Raw genomic sequence first — 25544 nt, 5'->3', positions numbered from 1 at the left:
ATATATAGAGCCTAATAGAGCAATCAACGACATTTTTTTATTTTTAAAAAACAAGATGAATACGTATGGATTTAGTTTACCGTAAAACGGGGTAACTTTGATAAAGCGGGTAACTTTGATAGTAGGCGACTCACAACGTACAAAACGAAATAACATAATTTCTGTTAATCAGTTAAGCAAAACGAATGCAGAAGTAAAGAGAACTAGTATGACACTTCATGTTAGAACTATTTTTGTTGGAAGCGATAATATATGAAGCTTTGTATTCGAATTTTAAAAATCGATGAGGTTTCAGCAAACCTTACAAACAACCAAATGATCGTAGACATTATTTGATGAAATTTTAAAGGGTTCGTCGATTATCCCTGACAGCCCAGATATAGCAGAACATGAATCTAGTATGCAATGCTTTATTTGCTCTTAGTAATTCTTTCGGTTATGTGCGAAATATAATCTATGTTGAATTCGATGTCTAATCGTGAATATCAATCGATATCTTTCAACAAATATTATTGTTCGCCAATTCATACAGATTTATAACAGTGTTTGAGATGCATGTTTGAGCTAAAAACACTTTTGTATGTGAATTTTTCTATAATTCTATTATTTTATTAAGAAAAACTAATCCACGTTCTGTATTATCATTCTAAAATCAAGTTTCAACTACAATGATGCCAAACTAGTTTGGTTGTCGATTTTCATGTTTTTACAAACCCAAAACCAAAAATAGACTTTCCATTATATGGAAAATTATAAGTCCTCTCAAAATGAATCTTTAAGCAATCTTTCAACAGCAATCGATAACTGAGATACCAATACTTGTTTTAAAAATATAAAATAAAAATCTATTATACAGAATTCAGAAATATTAAGATTTTCTTCCAAAATATATTATATTATATATGTTACTACACCCGATTCTGTTTTTGTACGGGGGATGCGTACCGTGCAAAAAAGTTTTCAGTTTAAAATTTGCAAAAAAAGTAACACCATTTTTCGACGTTTCATGCAAAAATAAGGTTTTGGCGGAAAAAATGCACAGAAACTTTTTTTGCACGGCCGTGTAAAAAGAAAACCGTGCAAAAACAGAATCGGGTCTTTATAACTTAGAAATATTTTTCGAAGAGAAGGTTCCAGAAAACCCTCGAGCAATACACAAACACTTCTAATTCCCGAATGGTAAAAATAATCATCCATTTATCAATGTGTCATTCTAGAAAAATCTGCGAAATTGTAAGGATGTTTCACAAAATTTCCGAAAGGAACTCATTCTAAAAACGCCGATATTTATGTGTTATAACACGTCATTTTCTATAATTGAAATCACTGTTGAATCATACTTACATGTTTTCCAAATGAAAAATGAATGAAAAAAATCTGAAATAAACCGTTGTAGTGTTTTAATATTTGTGCAGTATTTCTTCGTGAAGCATTCCGAAGCCGAGAATTTTGTTATTGTACATGACTACGCAACTCTTAGAACTTGCCAGAATTGTTTTTCATGAGAATTGAACATCTGGTTTCTTGTTTGAAAACAAGCATTGACAGCTTGCTGTAGAAATATATTGCATCAATTCAGCCCTTCTAACAGATACGAATTAGTGCCTAGGTAAGATGCAAGACTCGTACTCCGAAGATGAAGGATTATTTTGCCATTTTTTTTTTACTTTTCGAACCATAACATGCAACTTGTAATTCAAGAACTGTGCCTTTGATTTGTTCAAAATTGTGTAGCGTAAATCCAAGAGCAGAACTATTGATACCAACGTGCTTATTTTTTACTGTGTATAGTTAGCAGATAATCTTCACGATGCACTCCAAAGGAATTGTTATTTTTGACAATTCAATTGTGTCCAAATGAGATCTGTCTAAATTAAATGCCCATTTAAAGTATCTTTGACTTAGCAATATTTATCTCATTTTTGTCAAAAGGTAATCATCGCATACTTATTGTTTATCTAGACATCTAGATTGGACAGGTTTTGACCTGTTTTGACCATTAATACCCGGAAACTAGCACAAACTGTTCCAAGTATCCGGGTATTATTTGTTAAAACCTGTTTAGTTGTGTTATTTTATGGCGTAAACGTATTTCAACTGGTTATACTGCAATATCAGTTAACCCCTCTACCGGCAGCTTCATTTTTCACCGCTAAAAAACTAACTCGAAACTAGTTTCAAAATATGTTTTGATATTGGTATTCGGTCATCTTGATCCGGAGATATTTCAAAATTCCTTGGGGGACCGACGCGTAATCATAACTAACGTAAATATCTCAGGCTACAGAATTTTTATCGTATTCAGATATTTACTCCTCGGAATGATACATTAATGCAAGTATGTTGTGACAAAAAAGAATGGACAAAAAAAAAATTTAAAACTCTAAAAAACGTCATATCGTAATTTTCAGATTTCTCCAAGAATACTAAACCGATTTGTAGATTTTTTTCAGGGTAGCTCCTTATTGCCTGGGGGGGATTTGGGAACATTAAGTGCAAATTAAGTCTCTGTGCAACTTCTATTGTTCTAGTCAATCACGGAGTAGCAATTACTAATTGTATCTTTTGATTATCATTTTGATTTTTTTTTTGGTTCATGTCTGATTTTGGTCTTTTAAGTTCCTATAATAAAGATACTTACTTCCTCGCCATCCCAGACAACCAAAATGTACGTATAACGTTATACGATGCTTACATGTATAAAGTTTCACGTATAAGATGTCGTGGAAAGGCAATACAATGCGAGTGTGTAGATTTTATTGCGATCTAATCTGTACTCTTATGCGACAAAATTTATGATAACAAAGTTAATTTGACAACTGCCAATCCGTTGCAGCTTTATTACTAATTTCATTCATCATTTAATGCGGGTTTGAAGCAATTTTTACAGATAAACGGCTATGTTCGTAAACTGCATTGCGACTTCTGGTTGTCTGGGATACTCTTGCTAACTAGCTGCACATTTACCTCTACGACTATTTGAGTTCCCACTTGCGAGCTAATCTTCTTCTTTCTGGCATTACGTCCCCACTGGGACAGAGCCTGCTTCTCAGCTTAGTGTTCTTATGAGCACTTCCACAGTTATTAACTGAGAGCTTTCTATGCCAATGACCATTTTTGCATGTGTATATCGTGTGGCAGGTACGAAGATACTCTATGCCCTGGGAAGTCGAGAAAATTTCCAACCCGAAAATATCCTCGACCGGTGGGATTCGAACCCACGACCCTCAGCTTGATCTTGCTGAATAGCTGCGCGTTTACCGCTACGGCTATCTGGGCCCTATCTGCGAGCTAATATGTTATGTAAATAATCCGCAATACATCTGCTAAAATCAATGAACAAGGTTCGATTTGTTGACTTCAATCGTTTGACGATTCAATAAAGCTGAAAAATCCTTCAGCCGTACCATAAACCACTGAAGCAAAAAAAAAACTATTCGCCAAATCCCATTTGGCGGAACAAACAATAAATGCCCATAAATGCTCCCTCGGTGGAAAACAGTTTCGACGCGCGATTTTATCGCTCAATCAACCATGCCGCTAAATCGAATCAGTTTTCGGAGCATCGTTCGTTTAACTGGAATCCGGAAGCCCGGAGTCGATTCGTTCGAAAAACAACTCGCTCCGATGGTTCGCAATCGGCCCTTCCACTTACTGCCACTTGCTAGCACGAACTATATACAGCTACTATCCAACTCTCTACATTACACTTCACAAAATTGATTATCTCCCTGGCACCGGTACCACCACTGCCTGCCAGTTCGCTTAGACTCGTAAAAATGTATCCCAGCTCGTTTATAACTACATTAGACTATTCATTCGGAGTGGATTCTCTCCATCGAGAGCAGGGGGGGACCCATGGGCGTGAGAAAGTAGTTTCTCGCTGAACTGCTCTATAAAAACAAAGCAAAGCCATTCGGCCATAATTCAGCATCTGCAGCAACACAACAACAACCGTCGCGTGAATCGGAGATTTATAAGCGAGCAAGCAAGCAAGCAAGGGAGCGACGATGACGTCGATTGGCGGTGTGTGTGGCGTTTTGCAGCACATCAGGCGACTAGTGCTAAACTTTCCGAACGTTCTCACTAACTCTGTCCGTATCCTTCTAATCAATTTACAGGCACCCGAGTCGAACGTTTACAGGCAATCGATTTGGATACCGGCATCAACGCCGAGATCAGGTAAATATAAAATTCACTTAATCCTTCTGGAGTTTTGGGGGGAAATGCGGTGGAATATGGGGCGACGGGGAGCGACGACGATCGGTGACGTGTGTTCGTATGGGAAAGGTATTTGCATCGAACTGAGAAGATTGGATAAAACAATAGTAGGGATTAGGGTGGCTGTTAACATTGGTTGGAGCAATATTCAGAAATTATCCGAAAATCGATAAATGTCGGCAATTAAATTATATCATGTAAAATTAATTCAAATCACGTGTAATCAACCAGCTGCTCGAATTTTTGTTCTGATTTGGATGAAACATTTATTTGGGTTCAACATTTGAACTTTTCAAGTTTCATGTCAATCGGCAAACGACAGCTCTTCTCGTTCATTCAAGATTGATGAAATTTCAATTAACATTTGGTGTATTTTAATGTACAAAAAAACTAGTCAAACAAATTCGTAAAGGACGTTTCTTTGAAATTTCCTCGCGGAAGTTCCTTCGAGAATTTGCTTCTGGAAGTTCCTTTGCTAATTTCTTTCGTGGATTTCCTTTGAGAAGTTTTTTCAGGAAGCTCTTTCAGGAAGTTTCTTCAAGAAGTTCCTTCGGGAAGTTCCATCTGGAGGGTTTTTCAGGAAGCTCTTTCAAGAAGTTCTTTCGGAACTATATTCGGTTTTTTAGGAAGTTCCTTCGGGATTTACTTCACAAGTTTTTTTGAAATTTCTTCGAAATGTCTTTCTGAATTTCTTTCGCAAGGTCCTACGATGGAACTTCCGAAGGAACTTCCTAAGTAAATTGTTATGAAACTTCCGAAGCAATATCCAATGGAACTTCCGGAGGAAATTTAGACGGAACTTCCAAAGAAACAACCAAGAGAATTTGCAAAGGAACTACCAAAGGAATTTTCCAAGAAAATTTCGAAGGCAATTCCGAAGGAACTTCCAAAGGAAATTCTTATGAAACTTTCGAAGATAAATCCGAAAAAACTTCGGAAAGAAATTCCAAAGGCAATTTCAAAGCAACTTCCGAAAAAAAATCCTGCCACAACTTTGGAAGAAAACATGTGATAATTCATGGAGAAATTTGCTGAAGAATTCCTGAAATAACTTCCAAAAAAATTATCGGAAGAATTTTGGGGGATTTCTTGGCAAAATTTCGTTTAGGATTGTTGAAGGATTTTATTGAAAAATTTCCTTGGGTGTTTCACATGAGGAATTTTTAGCGATGTTTCATTAGAAATTACTGGACGAATTTTCCGATGAACTTTTGGAACAATTGGTTTTACGTGAATTCTAAGAAGAATTTCAGGAAAAAAATCACGGAGAAATTTCAGAAGGCATTTCCAAATAATTTTCGGGATAAATTTAGAAAGAAATACCTCGGAAATCCCTGAAGAAATTCTGTAGGAATAAGAAGGTTTCCAGGAGGAATTACCATAAGATTTTTTGAGGAATTCCTTAAAATCTTTCCCTGAAATTATCAGTAGGAGAATCATAAAAATTTCTCGAAAAACCCCTAAAAAAAATAATAAATAAAAAATAAACTTTAACAACTCTCGTATAACTTATGATCTCACCCTAAAATCATTGGTAATCGAGTGTGTAACTCGTTATTGTTAAGCAAATGAGTGGACCAAAACAGGAACTTTCAATACTGGGAGATAGAGGAGGATCTATTAGCTTCATCGTAGCATGGTTGAATAACGTGTGAATCCAATCGTTTTATTTTATTTTTTTTTTTTTTTTTGAAATAACAAGTTGGTTACCAATGGCTTTTAGGGCGAGATCATAAATTAAATGAGAACTTCTTGAGAAAAGTCTGCACGAATTTTGCGAGGTATTTTTGGAGATTTTCCGACTAATTGCCAGAGGAACTTTCCATGAAGAATTTTCTGAGAAATTTTCGGAGGATTTCTAGAGAAAAAAAAATCTGAGATGTTTATGTTGGATTTTATGAAAGAATTCCGGAATAGATTAGTGAAGCATTTTGGGAGAATCTTTCAAAAAAATTTGGTTTATCTTAGAAATAAAAATCCTTGGAATTTCTGGAAAAATCCTTTCATGTTTTCGGAACCTCCGTAGATTCATCAGATGCGATTCAATTACAGTTTTCTCGTTCAACCATTTTAGTCTGTTAGTTCATCTAGGAGGTCCTCAAAGAGTTCCTCCGGACATTCCTCTAGGTGTTTTCTCCTGAAATTTTTTTTTTTTAAAGACACCGACACGTTAATGCTTCCAGTGGGCGATTTGCCCTTTGAAGGAAGCACCACACTTTACAACGGACTAGCATGCAACGCCCAGTGGCACAGTCGAAAAACCTTCCTGACGAAAAGTTTTCCGGACAGAAGCGGGAATCGAACCCACACCCCTTGACTCGATGCGGCTAAATGCTTGGTAAAACTAACCGCACGGCCACGAAGCCCACAAAATTATACCAGCATTTTCTACTAAGTTTCCTCGTGAAATTTCGCCCGTGGTTCGACCAGCAGTCCTTTTGAGAATTTTCCAAGAAATTCCTCTAGTACAGTCGACTTTCCACAACTCGATATTCTATAACTCTATATACTCTACTAACTCGATGGATTTTTCGATCCCTTCAAATTTTCATATATTGTGCTCTCCATAAGTCGATATTTCTATAACTCGATATCTCCACTAGTTGATGTCACGTGAAATGTAAATTTTTCTCCATAACTTGATATCTATTTTGAAATTATTATTAATTTAGGAAACTCGGTCTGATTTTTGTTTGGAGGTGAATAAATACTTACAAGTTGTAATAAAAGTTAAAAAAAAACATGAAAATTAAAAAAAAGTGTTGTCAGTAAAAATAACGTGATTTTTCGAGCACATCGAAAAAAGTTTTCAAATAATAGATTTTAAAATACTATCAACAAAATGATATTCCTTTCATACAACAGTGATCATAAATGTGTTGGAAATACAGAAATTTGTTCCTTTGATTTTGTAACATTCTGTGTCGGTATATTCCATGACTCGAAATTTTCTTTAAATTCTATAAGTCGATGGTCCCTTGAATATCCAGTTATGGAGAGTCAACTGTATTTACTTCGAGGATTCCCCTATAAATTTCAATGGAAGTTCCTCTGAAGATTGCTTCACAAAATCCACCATAAATTTTCCCAGGAATCTCTCATAGGATTGCTCGAGAGATTATCTGCAGGAATTCTTGGAGGTATTTTTCCAGAAATTCCTAAAATAAATCCAATAGGAACACTCTAATGATTCTTTCATGATTTTTATCTGAAAAAAATCTAAGGACAAAATCCCGAAGAATTGACATTGGATTTCTGATGAAATTCATTGAAATGTTTCTTTTAAAAAATCCTGTAGGAATTCCACAACAAATTATGGAACAATTTCTGAGGGATGCCGCTTAGCCATTCCTAAAAAAAATCCTTGAGCGTACTTAGAACTCTTGCAGCATTTCTTTTGAGGAATTCTGAAAATAATTTCCTGAGGATTTTTTTGCAGTAATTCTCCGAAGTCAGGGCTGGTAGCAGATTCTGTTTTTGGGTCTTGGTCTCTATTTTAATGCAAGTCTCAAAAATGTCTATGTTTTCTTAATGAATGGTCTCCAAAGTCTTTTTTTATTCTGCTTGCAATGAATTTTCATACAAAATACTGCAGGCTCCAGAGAAACTTCCAGAGACTATACCGCGGCTATTGTGGGTTTCGTGGCCGTGCGATTAGTGTTACCAAGCATTTAACCGCATCTAGTCAAAGAGAGTGGGTTCGATTCCCGCTTCAGACCGGAAAACTTTTCGTCTGGAACGTTTTTCGATTGTGCCATTGGACGTTGCATGGTAGTCCGTTGTCTAGTGTGGTGCTTCCTTCAAAGGACAAATCGTCCACTGGAAGCATTAACGTGTCGGTGTCTTTATTCAACTAAAGAATTTCTTCTCAAATTCCTTGGGGAAAAGCTAAGGAACTATCCCATTAATTTGTACAGAGATTTCATCTGGAATATTTTCAAAGAATCCTACAAGGAACTGTGCTCAATTTCTTCTAGTGATTACTTTACTAATTCCCCCAGAAATTCCAGTGATTTTTCAAAGGATGCTTAGAGGAATTTCCCCACAATTTGATTCAGAAAAACCTTGATCACCCCAACGCTAATATCTTCAGTAATTTGCTTAGAGATTGATTTTTTTTTCCCAAAGACTACCCTAGGATTCTCTCCAGATATCCTCTAGAAGATATTCTAAAGATATTCAATATAAAAAAATCCATGGAGGTTTATTTAAGTTTTTACTTTAAATGTCTATTTAACTCTACAGCATTTTTTTCATTCTCCGATCATTTCTGTACAAATTTATGTAGAGATTTCATCTGATGATTATCATCAATTATCTCAATAATTTATCTAGGAAATCTTCGAAAACTTTCTGAAGTTTCCGTGAATTATTTCAGAAATCCTTGTTCATCAGGGGTGATATTAGAACTTACACTTGTTTCATTGGAGTTTGAATGTTGAATTTCCTTGATGTTTCCATGGGGACGTGCCCTGAAAAAAATCTTGGGCAAATCCTTGAAGACTTTTTTGAGAAATATCTCAAAAAATTATTATTGAATCAGTTGAAATCTCGTAAAAATCCTGAAGGACAATTTTGCAGGAAAATTGCAAAATTTAATTTTGAAAATATTTTGAAAACAATCAGTTTTATCGAAAAATGATGTTCTGCAAACTTGTGTGTCTTATCAAATTGTACATTTTTGCAAAAGGACATATTGCTCTAAATTTTTTCATTTAAAATTTCGTTTTACTTTGGAATTTTGTCATTTTTATCAAAATTTGAGATTTGCAATAACTTAAAAGTTCGCTAATGAAAAACTATGAATTTCTAGCCTAGCAAATTTGAGGTTACTTTCAAGCTGCGGTGAAAATTTTAGGTCTATCGGACAACTAGAAACCGAGATATAAGACTCCAAACTTGATCATTTTGTATGGAAAAACGGCCAATGCGTACTTTATTCTGTCCAGTACTGTATCCTCACAGGAATTGCTGGAGAAAACTCCGAAATAGTTTTTGCGGAATTCTCTGAATAATGTCTTGGAAGTTTTCTACACAAACTACGAGGAGAATTATGAAATACGCGGTGGTTCTTTTTAGAGGGATTCCTAAAATGTATGGAAAAAAATTTGAGCAATATGTTAAGAAATCTCAGGGTTCGAATAAGTTCTCAAAGAAATTCCTGAAGGCATTCTCGTAATAAGTCTTACAGCTATTCCCAGAGCTATTCCATTAAATTCTGGAAATTTTCAGATAATTTCCTGGAGAAATACCCGGAGAAAACTAAATATTGATTCTCACCTCGAACTAGCTGCCGAGAAAGTCATCAAAATATTATTTGAATATTTTGGAGTCCAATAAATCGATAATAGAGACCCATGTTCGGAATTTCCTAAGGTTGTTCACCATAGTATGATGAAACTTCCGGGTGCATACATAATATTATATTAGGTTTTAGTTTCAAATACTTTCAGTACAAATTCTATCCGTTTTAATACCAACCATTTTCTATTATTAAAGAAAAAGTAAAAAGAATAAGATTTTTTGTAGTAAATCCTACAAGAACACCTTTAGCTTTTCTGTGAGTTACTTTCTCAACAAGTTTCAGAAATTCTATGGTTTGATTCTTGAATTTTACGACCGAAATAAGGTATTTTTTCCGAATTATATTTAAGCTGCAACTATTCAAAAAATTACCAACAAAGTTCTCTCAAACCTTTTTTTTTTGTTTGTGTCCCTCTAGAACTTTGTGAAGCATTCCTAAACATATTGAGATTTTCCTGGAGTAGTTTTTGACCCAAAAAATGGAGAGTGGATAAATCTTTAAATGTTGTTTATGGAAAAATCCTGAGATCACCATTCGAAAAAACAATGAACCAATTTCTAGAACCTAAAAATATACTTGATGGAACTTCTGGAGAAATTTTTCGAGAGGTTCAAGAATGAATTTCAAAATCTAAATAAATCTGATGAAAAACAAAAATTTCCCAAAATACTCGTTAGTGCGGTTTGAAGGAAAAAAAAAAATGGCAATTTCACTGGGAAATTTTTCGGGAGAATCTTTGGGATACAATAATATAATTTTCTAAGAAATCCCTGAACAAATTACTCGGAAAACCACTGAGTATTTTCGCGGAAGAGTTTTTGAAGGAACAGTTGAACGTATTCCGCTAGGAGCTTTATAGGAATGTTAGAACTCTTTAAACATTTCTTAGTTAGGCATTTTAGGAAAAATAAGAAATATTGTCTAGAGAGAGCTTTGGAGGAATGCGGGATGCTCCTTGCGGGAGAAATCTAATAAATAATTATCTGTGAAAAAATGCAAAAAGATCTGCGATGAACTTCTTTGAGAAATCATGAATAACATTTGCCCAATTGAATTCATTTTATTTGCTCATGAAGTTCTTGTGGAATATTATGAGGAATACTTAGCGTTATCTGGAAGAATCCTGCTTTATTTTGCTGGAAGTCTGGAAAATTTTTGCTGCGATTTTTTGTAACAATACTGTAGACAAGCTTCAAGGAAGAACTTCAAAAACAAAGTTAAAAAAACTGATGGTGAACGCTCTGAAGAATTCGTGGAATGAATACTTGCTTGGTGATCTTCAAGACATTTTTGGTGACACTCCTAGATTTTGTTGTATTAGTTTTTGGAGAAATCCTCAGTAATTCCTGAAAATACTTAACAAATTATTAAAAATATCTGGAGGATACCTTTAACTTACAATTGGGATTTATTTGTAAAAATTACGTAGAGGACCTTCCAGGAGGAATTAATAAAAGAACTTTTCAAGCATTCTCTGGCGGAATTCTTCATGAAATTTTTTAAGCTATTCAGAAGAGATTCTTCAAGAAATTGTCTGGTGAGATTAACCATAAAAATCGTGGAAGAGTCACATTTCATCCTACAAGGAAAATTGCATGGAATTGATTGCCTTTTTCATCATAGCTGAACTTTCTATAATGATGAATAGAATCCCAGCCTCAAAATGTCAAGAGCAAATCTGGACAACCGAAAATTTGTTAGAGCCGAAAACTTAATCAATTGGTCACCATCAGCAATCGATCAAGTTTTCAGCTGAAACGGATGTTTGTTTCTTTAGATTTGTGCTCTTCAAAATTTGTCGTTTTGCTTCGGGTCATTTTCAACTTAATGAGGGATATTGTACCCTGGGAGGGAGAAACCAATACAAAATTTCTGTACGTCATAGTGAGCCGAGATTCCGCTGTCACGAACTGTCACTGTGAGCCCAGATCTCAAACATTGGAATAACATGGAAAAAGCGCGTAACTGATTAAAACACATTTTCGCATTTCATCAAAAGTGACAAAAATTGGAATGAAAATCAATTCATGCACATAATGCAAGTAATGTCACGTGAGCACCTTTCAACTGATTGAATATAAAGCATTGAAAACGCATCGTTTTACTTTTTCCAATGAAAATAAATATTTAGTGCATAGAAAACTGTGGCCCTTTTTCCATGTTTGTCAGGAAAGATCGAAAGTACACAACAAAAGAAAACTAGCGGTGTTCCCCAAGCCTGCCTTGATTGTTGTTGGCAAGCTGGAGTTATCTTTCAGTTCAAACAAACGTTGTTCGATATTTCGTGTGTAGTATCGGTGCCTCCCTCCCAGATTGTACCTATCTATTTTTCAAACATTTTGACGGGGTTGGTGGTGTAATGGCTACCGCTTCTGCTTCATAAGTTCATGGGTTCAATCCCAGGCCCGTCCCTTTCCTCGTACTTTGTAGTTGTATCTTTCACTTGCTTCTATCTACCACTCTTAATATATCACAGTTGATCTATCATAGTTCATAGCATTTGCTAGAACCCGAGACGGACATAAATAAATCGTTTCCCTACGCTTTCATTCTTCCATCATTTCAGCACGCCTTTCCTTACGCCTGATACATAGGCAGTCTGCTAACCAAACCAGCAAGCCTCTCTGCCATAAAAAATACCCCACCCCTTCATCCTTCCCGCGTGAACTGGCGTGGACGCAGTGGTATATACGGTCTACCGTGGGAGCCAGTTGAATGCATCATCAACTCCTTCCCCTTCCCCTCATTGGTCTGCATTCTGCATTCAAGCAGTCATCTGGTTGGATCCTTGTGTAAGTGCAGCAGATCTGGCGATAGCAGTAGCAACCACGGGAGTAGCAATCAAGCTCAAGCTCAAGCTCGATATTGTACTTATCTTTTTTCAAACAATGTTGCTAGCGACATAAAGAATGTTATACCGGAACAAAACTGTATGCTATTCAATATTTATTTGTTGGAAAAAGCTTCCAAAATTGTTATTCCTTTTTATATTCATGTCAATTTCTGATATGACTATTTTCTATCTTTTTAATATTTTATTCATAATACTTTGAAATTTTCATATTTAACTTTAAAAAGATATTTTTTGCTCACACAACCACCCTCTCTAATGTTTTTCCCCGTCAGTGTTCGTTCCATCGGACCATTCAATCCAAATCGTTAGTTCTGACACTCCTGGTGCTCTCTCGTGTCCAATCGTTCTACTCACAGCTTGGCGCAACGTCTCCTGAACCATTTTTCGATGTATACGACTCTCTAGGTATAGCACCATCATCGGCAATAAAAATAAATTTTTAGAATAACTTGATTATTTGAACGTTCATCTGTATCGTCATCGTCCCCAACTGTCTCTTACTGCCTTTCGTCGGTATTGAAACACACCGGTGAAGCTTTCCTGCAAATAATCGAAAAACCAGCGTGGGATTGAAAAATTCTATTCCTATGTTTTTCGCAAACGATATTGGAACTCGTACAAATGTGTCAACTACGCTGGTGTCGTTTGATGGTGAAGGTATATACTCGGAATGATTATAACTCGTCACTGATGGTGTGTCGATTTATGCATTTTTTGTCAGTGATGAAATTTTTAATCGCCATTTCGCTTAAAGTTTATCGTTCGAACTTTGAATGATGAATCGTCACAAATGCTCGTTACCCTTGTCTTTCCAATGTTCAAAGGTGAACAATTTCGACACTAAATTCGTGCAACTTTTACCTTGCATTACCATTATCATTGTGCATGGGAAAGAGAAGCTAATAACGGTTGAAGTCTATGTATGTTCACGTTTTCAAAAATAACAAATGATATAGTATTCGATTCTTAATTTTTTGCTTATGTAATGCGTTATTATCAAATTACAATACATCGTTTTCAAGCGGTGCTACATGTCTCACATCCTGATAATTTTAGAGCGTACTTACCTTTTCCAATTTTCATTTTAGGCCTTCTTGTCATTGCACTGTTTGAAGGTCCATAAGGCAATCATAAATTACTTTGAATTTTAATCAAATTCTGGTCTAAATTTATGAGTCCAAAGTGGCTTCCATCCTGCATATTGTAGCAGTCAGCAGAACTCCTCCGTAAGGCCTGCAGAAAACTGAGCCAGGCCATGGCACTCGCGACTAAAAAGGATTAACGATCCTGTTGTCGTCGTTGTAGTTGTCGTCTTACGCTTCGTTGTCCTTTGTAAATTGAGGCCAGAAGGTTTCCAGGGCACCGAACGCAGCAAGATACTATCGACGGAGCTACCGCCTCAGCTTCATCTGCGAGAGCAAATAAAAATTTATGAGGGTGTATCTTCCAATAAATTCGATTCAAAGTCATGTTCAGCGAGTTTAATGCCATTACAATAAATAACTAACTCCTCCACTCCCGGGTTCTGTTAATCTCGTTACACAGGTACCGCATCCAGCAGGGAAGCTTCGATGACTTTGCCATCGACAACCAAACCGGGGTGGTGACCATCGCCCGGAAGTTGGACTACGACCGGAGGAACACCTACCAGATGGAAATAGTGGCAGCGGATCTGGGCACCCCAAGTCTGTCGGGGACAACCACCCTGACGGTGAGCATCATCAATAGCAACGACAAAGCCCCGTACTTTACGCCGACTACTCAGCGGGCGGAAATATCGGAGGATGCGGAAGTGGGAACGTTGGTCCACACGCTGGTGGCACTCGATCCGGATGTGGCGTCCAGCGAAGCGTTGGATTATGCGGCAACGGAACCCATCACGGCCGTTGACAAGGACGGAAAGGAGGTGCGGGACACGGAAGATTTCAAGGACATGTTCCGCATCGATCGGACCGGAAAGGTGTTCGTCAATCGGAAGCTGCAGCGGGATGATTTTGCGGTAAGTTCCCTCGAGCTTGTAACATATTCACAAACTGTGCATTCATCAAGGTATATGTTTTTCTACCACTGAGAGTGTGAACACTCTTTTTTATGATTTAGCAGATCTTTTGTAATAGAAGTAACACTACTCATCTTGGGAAATGAAAAAAAGTCATTTTCAGGACTATGTTACCTTACAGGTCGGAAAAAGTCTTAGTTTTTCATGATTTTTCGACAACCACCGAGAGTGTTTTTACACGGTTGGATCAAGTTTTTACGCGGTACTTCTCCTTCGCTTAAAAAACAGACTGTATCATCAGAAGGTTTTATAATAAGTCTCTTCCTGTCCTTGAGATTAGATCATAGAAGCATTGACGGAGACACTCATTTTACATAAAATATTCACGTTCACGAATATGTACCAATATTATATTCTTTTATATTAAACCAAAAGTAAAACTGTTATGCCAATTGGAACTCTTCTCGGTCCATTATCCTTCATCCAGTCAACATTATTTTTACATGCTGAGAAATACACTAAACTGTGCACACCTTTTTTCTTTCGCGATGGATTTTTTTTTTATTTTCAGGTCTTCCCTAAAAACTCTTCTAATTTATGGTCCAGAAAATATGGGAATATGGTTCAAGTGCCTCCGGAGTTATTCCTCTAGGTGGCGCTTAGGACAAATTCTCTTAAATCTTCTATATCTCGAAATCCTGATAAGCTAGAAGGTTGGCGTCTTCGACAAAATTGTTCAGCACATCAAGGTCGATATGGTAGTGGCAAACCTGATTATGAATGTATCCACTAGATGGCGCTAGTAACAAATTGCCTTTAATCTTCAATATCTCGAGGTCATTAAAAGTTTGAAGGTTGATGTCTTTGACAAAACTGTTTAGATTTTTTTCTTCAATATTCAATATATTGAAATTGTGACTAGTTGGTTGGTGTCTTCGACAAAGATGTTCAGGAGATCAAGGGGTATTTGACAGTGAAATATTTGAATAGGCCATCTGGCAGTAACGAAACTGATTGGACATTCATTTGTTAGATGGCGGTAGTAACAAATTAATAATCTTCTGTATCTCTAAATTCTGAGAAGTTAGTCTTTGAAAAATTTATTCAGGAGATCAAAAGTAATGAAACAGATTAAGGGCGGTGAAAAATGTTAAGCTAGGTGTCTTCAGTTTTGTAAACTTTTCCATCTCAAGAGACTTATGTATCAGAAGGAACAATTATTCATCCGCTATATGATGCTAGTACAGGTCGGACTCGATTACCCGTAGACTTCGATTATCCGGAATTTTAGACTAGATTATCCGGAGTATGTTTTTTAATATTCTTGTTTTTCAGTTTTTCTTCATTTGAGATAATATAGTATTGCATTATACAATATGGATGGATTAGCGGCTTTGGACGTAGGTAACAAAAAGGGGGGTTAAAAAAGTTTTTTTTGTGTGTACTGGCCAGAATGTGTGTTTCTTCTCAATACCTCAAATGTTCCTAGAAATAATTTCTGGCTACGCCACTGCATCATATAAATAAAACGACGAGAAAAAATATAATATTTTAGTTCTTTTATCGCAGATTTTAAATTTTCTTTTAGTGATTCGATAATCCGGAGGATTCAATTATCTGGAGTGAAAACAAAATAGATTCTCCGGATTATCGAGTCCGACCTGTAACATATTTTATCCAATCTTCTGTATCTGAAGAACCTGTATTATCAAACATTTGGTGTTTTTACCAAACAGTTCAGAGTCCCAATATCAACCCGACAGTGATAAAATTGTTCCAAAATTTGTTATCTTTATGCCACTGATGACATTTTCAGAAAAAATCTTTACTTCAAGAACATGATAAGCTAAAAGGTTAGTTTGTTTTTAACAAATAATTTAAGCTGCCTGAAATCTACCTGATAGGGTTCAAGTTCGCTTAAATTTTGTTTGTTTAGTGGCGCTGCCGTATATTTTTAAATACAATTTCTATCTTAAGATCCTCGTAAGCTAGAATGTTGGTCTTTGAGGCACTTTTTTACGGCAAAACTATTTCTTATAGCGATTAAATTGATTAAAATTCTGTATGTTAGGTGATCCGGTATTTTTTCAACAGCCTAAACCCGAACTATCAAATCTCGTCTAGCATGTTGGCGAAAAATGTGTGCTTTCAATACCTAATAAATAATGCGCATTATTTAAAATAAGTGTTTTCAATGGTTACACCTCAAGAAGGGCGTAACTCCAAATTTCAATTATTCAAGACTCTACCAAGAGGTTACAAATCACTTAAAAACCAACTTTGAACCAAAATTTGATAGTATATTTGCTCTGATAATCAGGGCCATTCCGGGAAAATCCGTTTAAATATCTCAGATTTCCTTTGAATTAGTAGACTCAAAAGGGTGTAACTTCAAAACGGGCCCTAAGTATTTTTTTAATTTTGCCCAGACATGCAACTTAGCTATAGAAAACGACTGGTGAGCACAAATTTAATGGAGATTTTTTTTCTAATAATAACGGTCAGGGGAGGGGCCTTCCTTAGCCGAGTGGTTAGAGTCCGTGGCTACAAAGCAAAGCCATGCTGAAGATGTCTGGGTTCGATTCCCGGTCGGTCCAGGATCTTTTCGTAATGGAAATTTCCTTGACTTCCCTGGGCATATAGTATCATCGTTCCTGCCACACGATATACGAATGCGAAAATGACAACTTTGGCAAAGAAAGCTCTCAGTTAATTACTGTGGAAGTGCTCATAAGAACACTACGCTGAGAAGCAGACTCAGCCCCAGTGAGGACGATGATGTCAAGAAGAAGAAGAACAGTCAGGGGACCTACTTGTTTAAAATGCTAACGGGCACGACGAGAGGGTGACCCAGACAACCAAAATGTACGTAGAACGAAATCACCTGGAGGCCTTGTATGTGCAAAATTTCACTTATAAGATGTCGCGAAAAGGCCGTCTACGTACAAAAGTTGAGACGATATACGTGATATAGTATGTGATGAATGATAGCATACAATGCGAGTATATAAATTTTCTAACGAACTAACCTGTGATCTTATGCGACTAAACCTATGATAACAAATGTTGATTTTACAGCTGCTACGGATTGATGCGACTTTCTTTGTACGAGTGTACGGAATATACCGACACAGAATGTCACAAAATCAAAGGAACAAATTTCTGTATTTCCAAAACATGTATGATCACTGTTGTAAGAAAGGAATATCATTTTGTTGATAGTATTTTAAAAATCTATTATTTGAAAACTATTTTCGATGTGCTCGAAAAATCACGTTATTTCTACTGACAACACTCTTTTTATGTTCATGTTTTTTAACTTTTATTACAACTTGTAAGTATTTATTCACCTCCAAACAAGAATGAGACCGAGTTTCCTCAATTAATAATGATTTCAAAATAGATATCGAGTTATGGAGAAAAACGTGACATCGACTAGTGGAGATATCGAGTCATAGAAATATCGACTTATGGAGAGCACGATATATGGAAATTTTAAGGGACCGAAAAATCCATAGAGTTATATTGTATATCGAGTTATAGAATATCGAGTTGTGGAGAGTCGACTGTATGTGAACTTTTATGCGGCTTCTGGTTGTCTGGGGACAAAAATCGAACTCTACGACACTACCCCGAACGCCACTACCTGAACGCATAACATTTTGAGACTTACTCTAGTTAGAGAATGGAAAGATAATTATACGATTCCTTATGAGTATTAAGCGAGTTTCTCTCAACAATTTATTTTTCAAATATTAGAATATAGAAAAGCAGCTAGTTTTTGAGCAAATAATTTTTACATACTTATTTTTGTTTGGATTTTTCTAATTTTGGTGAGATTCACACAGCCACATTGCAATGCTCTGAAGAACAGCGTATTTCGAAAGGAAGGGTGAATTTATTATAAAAAGAATAGCTATGATATGCACACAATAAGGATGTTGTAAAGTCTCTTCTTGGATGTCGGCACCTACTTTCTTTATAAATTTTTGTAGGGATTGTAAGATTTTGTTTCGCAAGCGACGGTAATGGAAGATCACCCTGAGATAGTCGCTGCAAGTGTTGTTCTATGGAACCAACTTTAAGACCAACCTGGTAGACAACCGTTCCGCTATAGCATGGAAACGTTAATACACTTGTACATGTTAGAAAAACGGCGACCTCTGATAGCCGCTACAGTAAAAACTTTCGTTGGTTTGTGGGATCATTAATTTGAATTTCGATGAGATAACCACAAAAAAAAACATTTTTTTTTATTAAAGACAATGAAGAAAAGTGGTGAGCCAATCCATAAAAGACCTGTCTGTTTTAATACAAGAAGATGAAATAATGGGAAAATTTCTGATTAGAATTATAGTAAGATTCACTTTAGTGAATGCCTTCAGAATATATTCCTTTAATATGAAATCTAAGATGGCGACGTCTGGTTTGAGAAAACCTGAAGAAAATCCGTATAATATGGATATTTTCAGAACGGGCTCGAAGAGGTGATTACGAAAAACGAATTGAAACCGAAATGTCAAAATTCCAAGTTACGACGTTCGGTCTCTTCGCTGTGTGTCTGCTTACTGCATGTTTGATTGCAGTCAATCATTCGCACATAATGCATCAGTTCTCACAAACAACGGTTCATCAACAGTTTTCCCCAATCGGAGGTCGCCATCTTGGATTTCAAAATGGCATCGAATGGCATCTTGCCAGTTCCGAAATTACCCATATTGCATGCATGGATTTCAACGATTTTTCCAAACCGAAAGTCGCCATATTGGATTTCAAAATTGTCTCCATCAATTTTAAAGAGGTGACAGTACTGTTAGTGTCAATTGATACTATCAAAAGATAGGTATGATAATGATAAATGATTGGGATGATTTTGTGGTCTGGTCAAGAATAAGGGATATTAACCCCTCTACTAGCAGCTTCATTTTTACCGCAAATATTCAAATCCCGATAACTTATTTATTTCTCGATGTTTTTGCACATTTTTTTTCAAAAGTTCTCAAAAAACTCTTCTTGTTTTAGAATCTGTGTCGATATTGATCATTGGTCATCTGGATCCGAATATATTCCGAAATTGCTTGGGGGTCCGACCCATAGCCTTAACCCACGTAAAAATAATCTCACTCTACAGAATTTTCATCGTATTCGGATATCCACTCTTCGAAACAATACATCAATTAGAGTTTGTTGTGAAAAAATTAAGCAATTTGATGGCGCCGGCTTTGAATAATGGGCATTTAGGCTTGTGGTGCTACGCTGACCAAATAAAGATCTTGAACACTTAAAAAAAAACATCATATCGCAAATTTCAGATATCTTCAACATCGATTTTTGTGATTTTTCTGAGTAGCTCCTTAATACCTGGCATTCTATAGTCTACATTTTATTTTATTTTTTTGATTAATTGACCAAAAACAAAATGGCCGCCAAAGACACTTTATAGCATAGCATAGCATAGCATAGACTGACTGTACATGTCAATGGTTGCTACTCCGTGATTGATCTGAACTGGTAAGAATTGCACTACGATCCAAATGAATAAGGGATGGGAGTTTCCGCTTACTCTCGAAGTGTAATTTTAGCAGATCTAATATTATTGATCAATAACGGCGCCGGCCAAGTCCTTACAGTCAGTTGGGATGGGGAAGGAATGTTAGGGTGTAATGATTGTTGCTTCTAGAGACCGAGAATACCTCTGCATCTCCACAATCACCACGGGAAGGGTGTTTATTAGTGAGGGAGGAAAAGATCTGGGAGTCACCTCTGGTCGGTGATGCGATCCATGGACAAGGGGGAAATATACGACTTGTATTTAAAGCTAGTTTTGTATTTTTGTCTCGATAAGTTTTTGGAAAAAATACGTCAACATCTATAATGTCGAACAATTCAAAAGACGTTTTTATTAATGACGAAAACTGAAAATTACATGTATATATTTTAACTCATATGAAACAGGAATAATGCCGACACTTGTAGTGACGAACCATACATAGTTTGTTTGAAAATTACATATGAGTATTACTGTGCATTTTGTCTCGATATGGTAGAAGTTTTAGAAAATACGTCTACATTCACAATGTCGAACAATTCAAAAGATAATTTTTAATAATGTCAAAAAGAGAAAAATATATGTATATTCAAATTGTATAAGAAAAAAGCATAATGCCGACACCTATAGTGAAAAACCATACAAAGTTTGTTTTAATATTACAGCAAAAAAATCTCAAATTTACATGGCACGTAACTTTTAATGATAATCATGTAAAACGAGTTGAAACTGAACATTCAACGATAATTAATGTAAACTGTCTCATTGCATTCGATAATGCTTGCAAACTTGAGTGAAACTGAAACATTTCATGATCTTCCATCCAACATTCGTCAATGTTGCATGCTTTCTTGCATCTTGATAGTGAAATTGCAAACAAGAATTCTTGGTTTACATGATTCATCGCTGAATATTCTGTCAAAAATAATGCACATGGATGGATCGACGGCTTGTCATTCCATGTGCATTATTTATGATTGAATTTTCAGCGTGAAAATCATGTAAACCGTGCCGTTTTGCATGCAACATTATTCGAAAGAAGACGTTTCGCGTTCAATATTAAGGATTTTGGTAACAATGTTGTATATAATAGATGTGTTTATAGGTTTTATCATTGAATAATACATGAGAAATGGCTTTGCATGATTTAGGCTAATATTACGTTACGTGTGAATCTAAGATTTTTTTGGTGTGTACGCTTTCAAGAAAATATGTGTTATCATAAGCATGAAACGAACTCACCAGTTGGTAATCCATTCTCGACTGAACACAAAACTGACACTGACAGCAAAACTTCTTGGCGTCCCGAAAATAAACCGTCTTTCTTGGGCCTTCCCAAATACGTAAATACGTACCCAGCAAGACGCTCCAAAACAGGGGAAAAAAAATCTCCGGCGACGAAAACACGCGCGAAACCGTCAGCAAAATCAATCGGACGACGCAAAACCGAACTGTCCTGCTTGGACTTCACGAAGCACTCCAAAATGGCCGCCAAAGGCACTTTATATGGAGAAAGTCGGTTCCCATAAAACATCTAGATTATGGATTTGAAATTATTCCAGGACCGTAATATAGCTTGATTTACGTAGGATAAGGTCAAATTACTCTAGGGTTTGGAGTTTTAAATAGATACAGGGCGCTAAAATGCACCTGATCTACACAGGTGGTCAAATTACTCTAATTCTTCATTATAACTTGGAATTTTCGATTGATATTCTTCACGTTCTGCACCTAATCTACGTGAAATAAGAACAAATTACTCCCAGGCGTCGAAACTGCTTGGAATTTTCAATTGATTCAAGGTATTAAGATGAACCAGATCTACATAGGGTAAAGTCAATTTGTCCAGAGCGTAGACACCGCTTATAATATGCAATTGATGTCAAACAGGGAGTAAATATGTAGGGGAAGTGGTGGTAAAATGAACACCCTGCCTTTTATTGAGAAAAAACATATTTCGATGAATTTTTATCGCACACGGGCGATTTAGAGCATAAATCTGAGTGTTCGAGTTGATACCGAGGTCAATTAGAGTGAAAATGTCAACGAAAACTAAGATTTCAGAAAACCACGTTTGAAAATTAGAACTGACTTAACTTTTAGCTCGGAAGACTTGAGGTTTTTCAGTGAGGTGAATATCGTTATGATGTAATGCCAAATCTGATACCTTTAGAATTCTTTTTGAATGAGTTACAATCATTAATGGATGTACTTCCGGTGGGGCAATGAAAATTTACAGAAACATTTGTTCTGCTCACATTTTTTTGCGTGGTGTTCATTTTACCACCAACCGCTGTTCATTTTACCCACATAGTGCAGGTAAAATGAACATTTGCATCGCTTTTTGATAGCGATGAAAATATGTGAAAATTTAGATTTTAGTATGAATCCATGTCGCTGCTATAGATTACATCCCTATATTTGATGCTGTGCGATAGAACTATACAAATTCCTCGTTTTTCTATCAGAAACAAGATGATTTCCTTAAGGTGTTCATTTTACCACCCCTTCTCCTAGCTGATTTATATGACACAACGTCAATATACTCCAGGGCGTTGATACAACATGGACATTTCGATTGGTTTTCCATAGGGTGTTAAGATGCTCCAAATCTCGTAAAGGTCTATGGGCAACACACTCAAACTACTGCAGGGAATCGATACAGTTTGATCGATTGGTGACATATAGGGCGTTAAGATTCATCTGATCTACGTGAAATAACGTCAAATTTCTTCAGGGCGTTGATAAAGCTTTGAGTTTTTGATTGATATCCCTAAAGGCGTTGAGATACACCTGTTCTACATAGGATCAAGTGAAAATACTCCAGAGCGTTGATACAGCTCGGAAATTTGTGTATTTTCCTACAGGGTGTAAAGAATACTTCAGGGACCTTCCTTAGCAAAGCCATGCTGAAGGTGTCTGGGTTCGAATCCCGATCGGTCCAGGATCATTTCGTAATGGAAATTTCCTTGATTTCCCTGGGCATAGAGTATCATCGTACCTGCCACACAATATACGAATGCGAAAATGGCAACTTTGGCTAAGAAAGCTCTCAGTTAATAACAGGCAGAAGAAGAAGAAGAAGAAGAAGGGTTTAAAGATGCTCCAGATATCGCAAAGACATGCAGGGCGTAAGGATTCATCTATTCTACGTGGAATGAGGCCAACTCACTCGAAGACGTTGATACAGCTTGCCTTTTACGATTTCTTTCATGCAGGGCGATGATCTACATGATACAGCTAATATCGATTTATGCCATTCAAGGCGCTAAGATGCATCTGATTCACACGGAATAAGGTCAAATTATTAGACGGCGTTTTTTTATTGTTTCTTTACAGGGCGTAAAGATGCTGTGTTGATACAGCCTGATCGATTGATATCATACAGTGCGTTAATAGTCATCTGATCTACGTTGAATAAAGTCAAATTACTTCAGGGGGGTAATATAGCATGGTAATCTCGATTGACTTTCTATCGGATGTTATGATGCTCCATATCTCGCAGAGATCTGTGTGGGATAGAGTCAAATTACTTCAGGGCGTTGATGCAATCGATCAGATTAAATTCATCTGAGTTACGTAGAATAAGGTCAAATTACTCCAGGGCGTTGATATAATATTATATTATAATATTTATGTGCAATAGGGCGTTAAGATACACCTGATCTATTTGAGAAAACTGATACAACTTGGAAATTTTGGTTTATGTAATACAGGGCGTAGAATTACATCTGATCTACATGAAACATAGTTCAATTACTTCAGGTCGATGATAAAGCTTAAATTTCAATTTATTTTTTGCCAAAAAAATTCGAGAATAGCTTCAAGGCTGTTTCTACCTATAAGAAAAAAAATAGATGTTTTGTTTATTGCTAACTAAAAACGGGCTATTTCCAATGCAGTCCAATCCATAGTGGTCGATTTTCCCGTCAAGTTTGGTTGAAAATGTGGCTTTTAAATATGAATTGAGTTGTTCAACACATCTTGCGTAACATTATTTTTCCTGTGGTAGCTCCACGAATGATTATGAACTCGATGTAAACCGAGTAAGATGACTATATTGCAACAGTCATTAAACCATGTTTCTACGCATATTATGTCGATCTAGATTTCAAGCCAACAGTTTTTTTTTCTTTGTTGCGTTAAGTCACAGATACAGAGCCTGCTTCAAAGGTTAATGTTCCATGAACACTTCCATAGTTGTTAACTCAGAGCTTCCTCTGCCAATTTACGCTTTTTACATTTGTATATTAAATGGCATTTACAAATATACTATTTGCCCTAGAAAGCCAAGTAAATTTCCATTACGAAAAGATTCTCTACTGTTCTGGATTCGAACCCACCACCCTGAGCACGGTCTTGCTGAATAACTCCGTGATTGGTTCTTGTTAAACATCGACTCCATCTCCATTCAAAACTAAGAAAGTGAAAACAACTTTTTACTAATAATTGTATTCATTCATTTTTCTAGGTGATCCGAATCACGGTTCTGGTAACGGACACAACCGCCCCATCGATTCAGCAGGGCGAAGGTCTCCTCATAATCACAATCATCGACGTAAATGAAGAGCCACCGGTAAGTCTACACTTTCAAGTTCCATTCCTCTTGTTACGTTATCCCTGAAGGCCACCTTCCCACCGATACCCACATGACTTGGTTGAGTATCTTTTTCCACATTTTCCACCCCGTCAATCGCAGACCCGGTCATCCACTTCAAACGGAGGCAATAATAAGACAGGCAATTTCAACCCGACTTCGACGTCTCGCCGCTCCTCTCCGCTTCAGGATCTTGTGATGAACTTTTCTCTGAATGCGTTTCGTTATACCAGGGTTTCCAAACCAGAGATCCACGGACCTCTAGAGGTGCGTGGTAACTTTTCTCAAGGGCTTCGCGAAGCCATTTTGAATAAGTGTCGTTTTTCTTGAGTAATGAATGTAGAAGTTAACAAGAGGTTACAACTTCTATAAGATTGAGAACCACTGCGTCGTACCGAACAGGGCTAAGCCCTGTTCGGCATAGGTACCCTACTCCAAATGCTTAAGCTTCAATTTTCTGCCAGGTTTGTGCTCGGCTTGTGGCGCTGAAACAATACCACCTTCCCTGAGCACTCTGACTCTTGGCTGACTCTTGCCGGGTCAAGAGGAGGAAGACGGAGAATTATGGCGAAAGACCGGCAAAACTACTATGAATGCAACCAAGTATGAAATTCAATATGAATATTAATAATTGCCTGAGCGGATTTGCCACCGGCTCCGAGTACCCACCCAGTCAGGATGGGTTCACGGGGGTAAGATTAGACCGATGCGGTTAGAAATGAAACTCGAGTTGATCTGGCTGATGAGGATAGCGGATAACAATGGCTCATTTTGTTAATACTCATAATCTTTAAGATCGATTTTCATATACTTCAACAATGACGAGAGTATAGTTCTAATTCATTTTATAAACGAATAAGTATGCAATGTATATCAATTGTGTTTATGGATCTTTATCAGGATAATCAGATCTTCCAAAAATTCCTTGAACAAACTGCAGGCATATGATTCTACATGTGTAAATAGACGTCTATTCACAATTTTGTCACCTTTAGAAAAAAATGCATTGAATCGTATTCT

At 36.6% G+C, this 25544-nt stretch overlaps 1 protein-coding gene across 5 annotated transcripts in view; it reads left to right on the top strand.

The window, feature by feature from the left end:
- Positions 1 to 25544, top strand: part of LOC110674038 (cadherin-87A) — an 869996-nt gene that overhangs the window by 722410 nt on the left and 122042 nt on the right. For all 5 annotated transcript variants that reach the window (XM_021837330.1, XM_021837335.1, XM_021837332.1 and 2 more), the window contains 3 exons: positions 4122 to 4182; positions 13926 to 14379; positions 24399 to 24503. In XM_021837330.1, coding sequence (XP_021693022.1) covers positions 4122 to 4182; positions 13926 to 14379; positions 24399 to 24503 — 620 coding nt within the window. The remainder of the gene's footprint in view (positions 1 to 4121; positions 4183 to 13925; positions 14380 to 24398; positions 24504 to 25544) is intronic.

The sequence above is a fragment of the Aedes aegypti genome, chromosome 1 (assembly GCF_002204515.2).
Source record: "Aedes aegypti strain LVP_AGWG chromosome 1, AaegL5.0 Primary Assembly, whole genome shotgun sequence".
Lineage (NCBI taxonomy): Eukaryota > Metazoa > Arthropoda > Insecta > Diptera > Culicidae > Aedes > Aedes aegypti.
The sequence above is the reverse complement of the archived record's forward strand: the minus strand, read 5'-3'. Positions and strand labels throughout refer to the sequence as shown.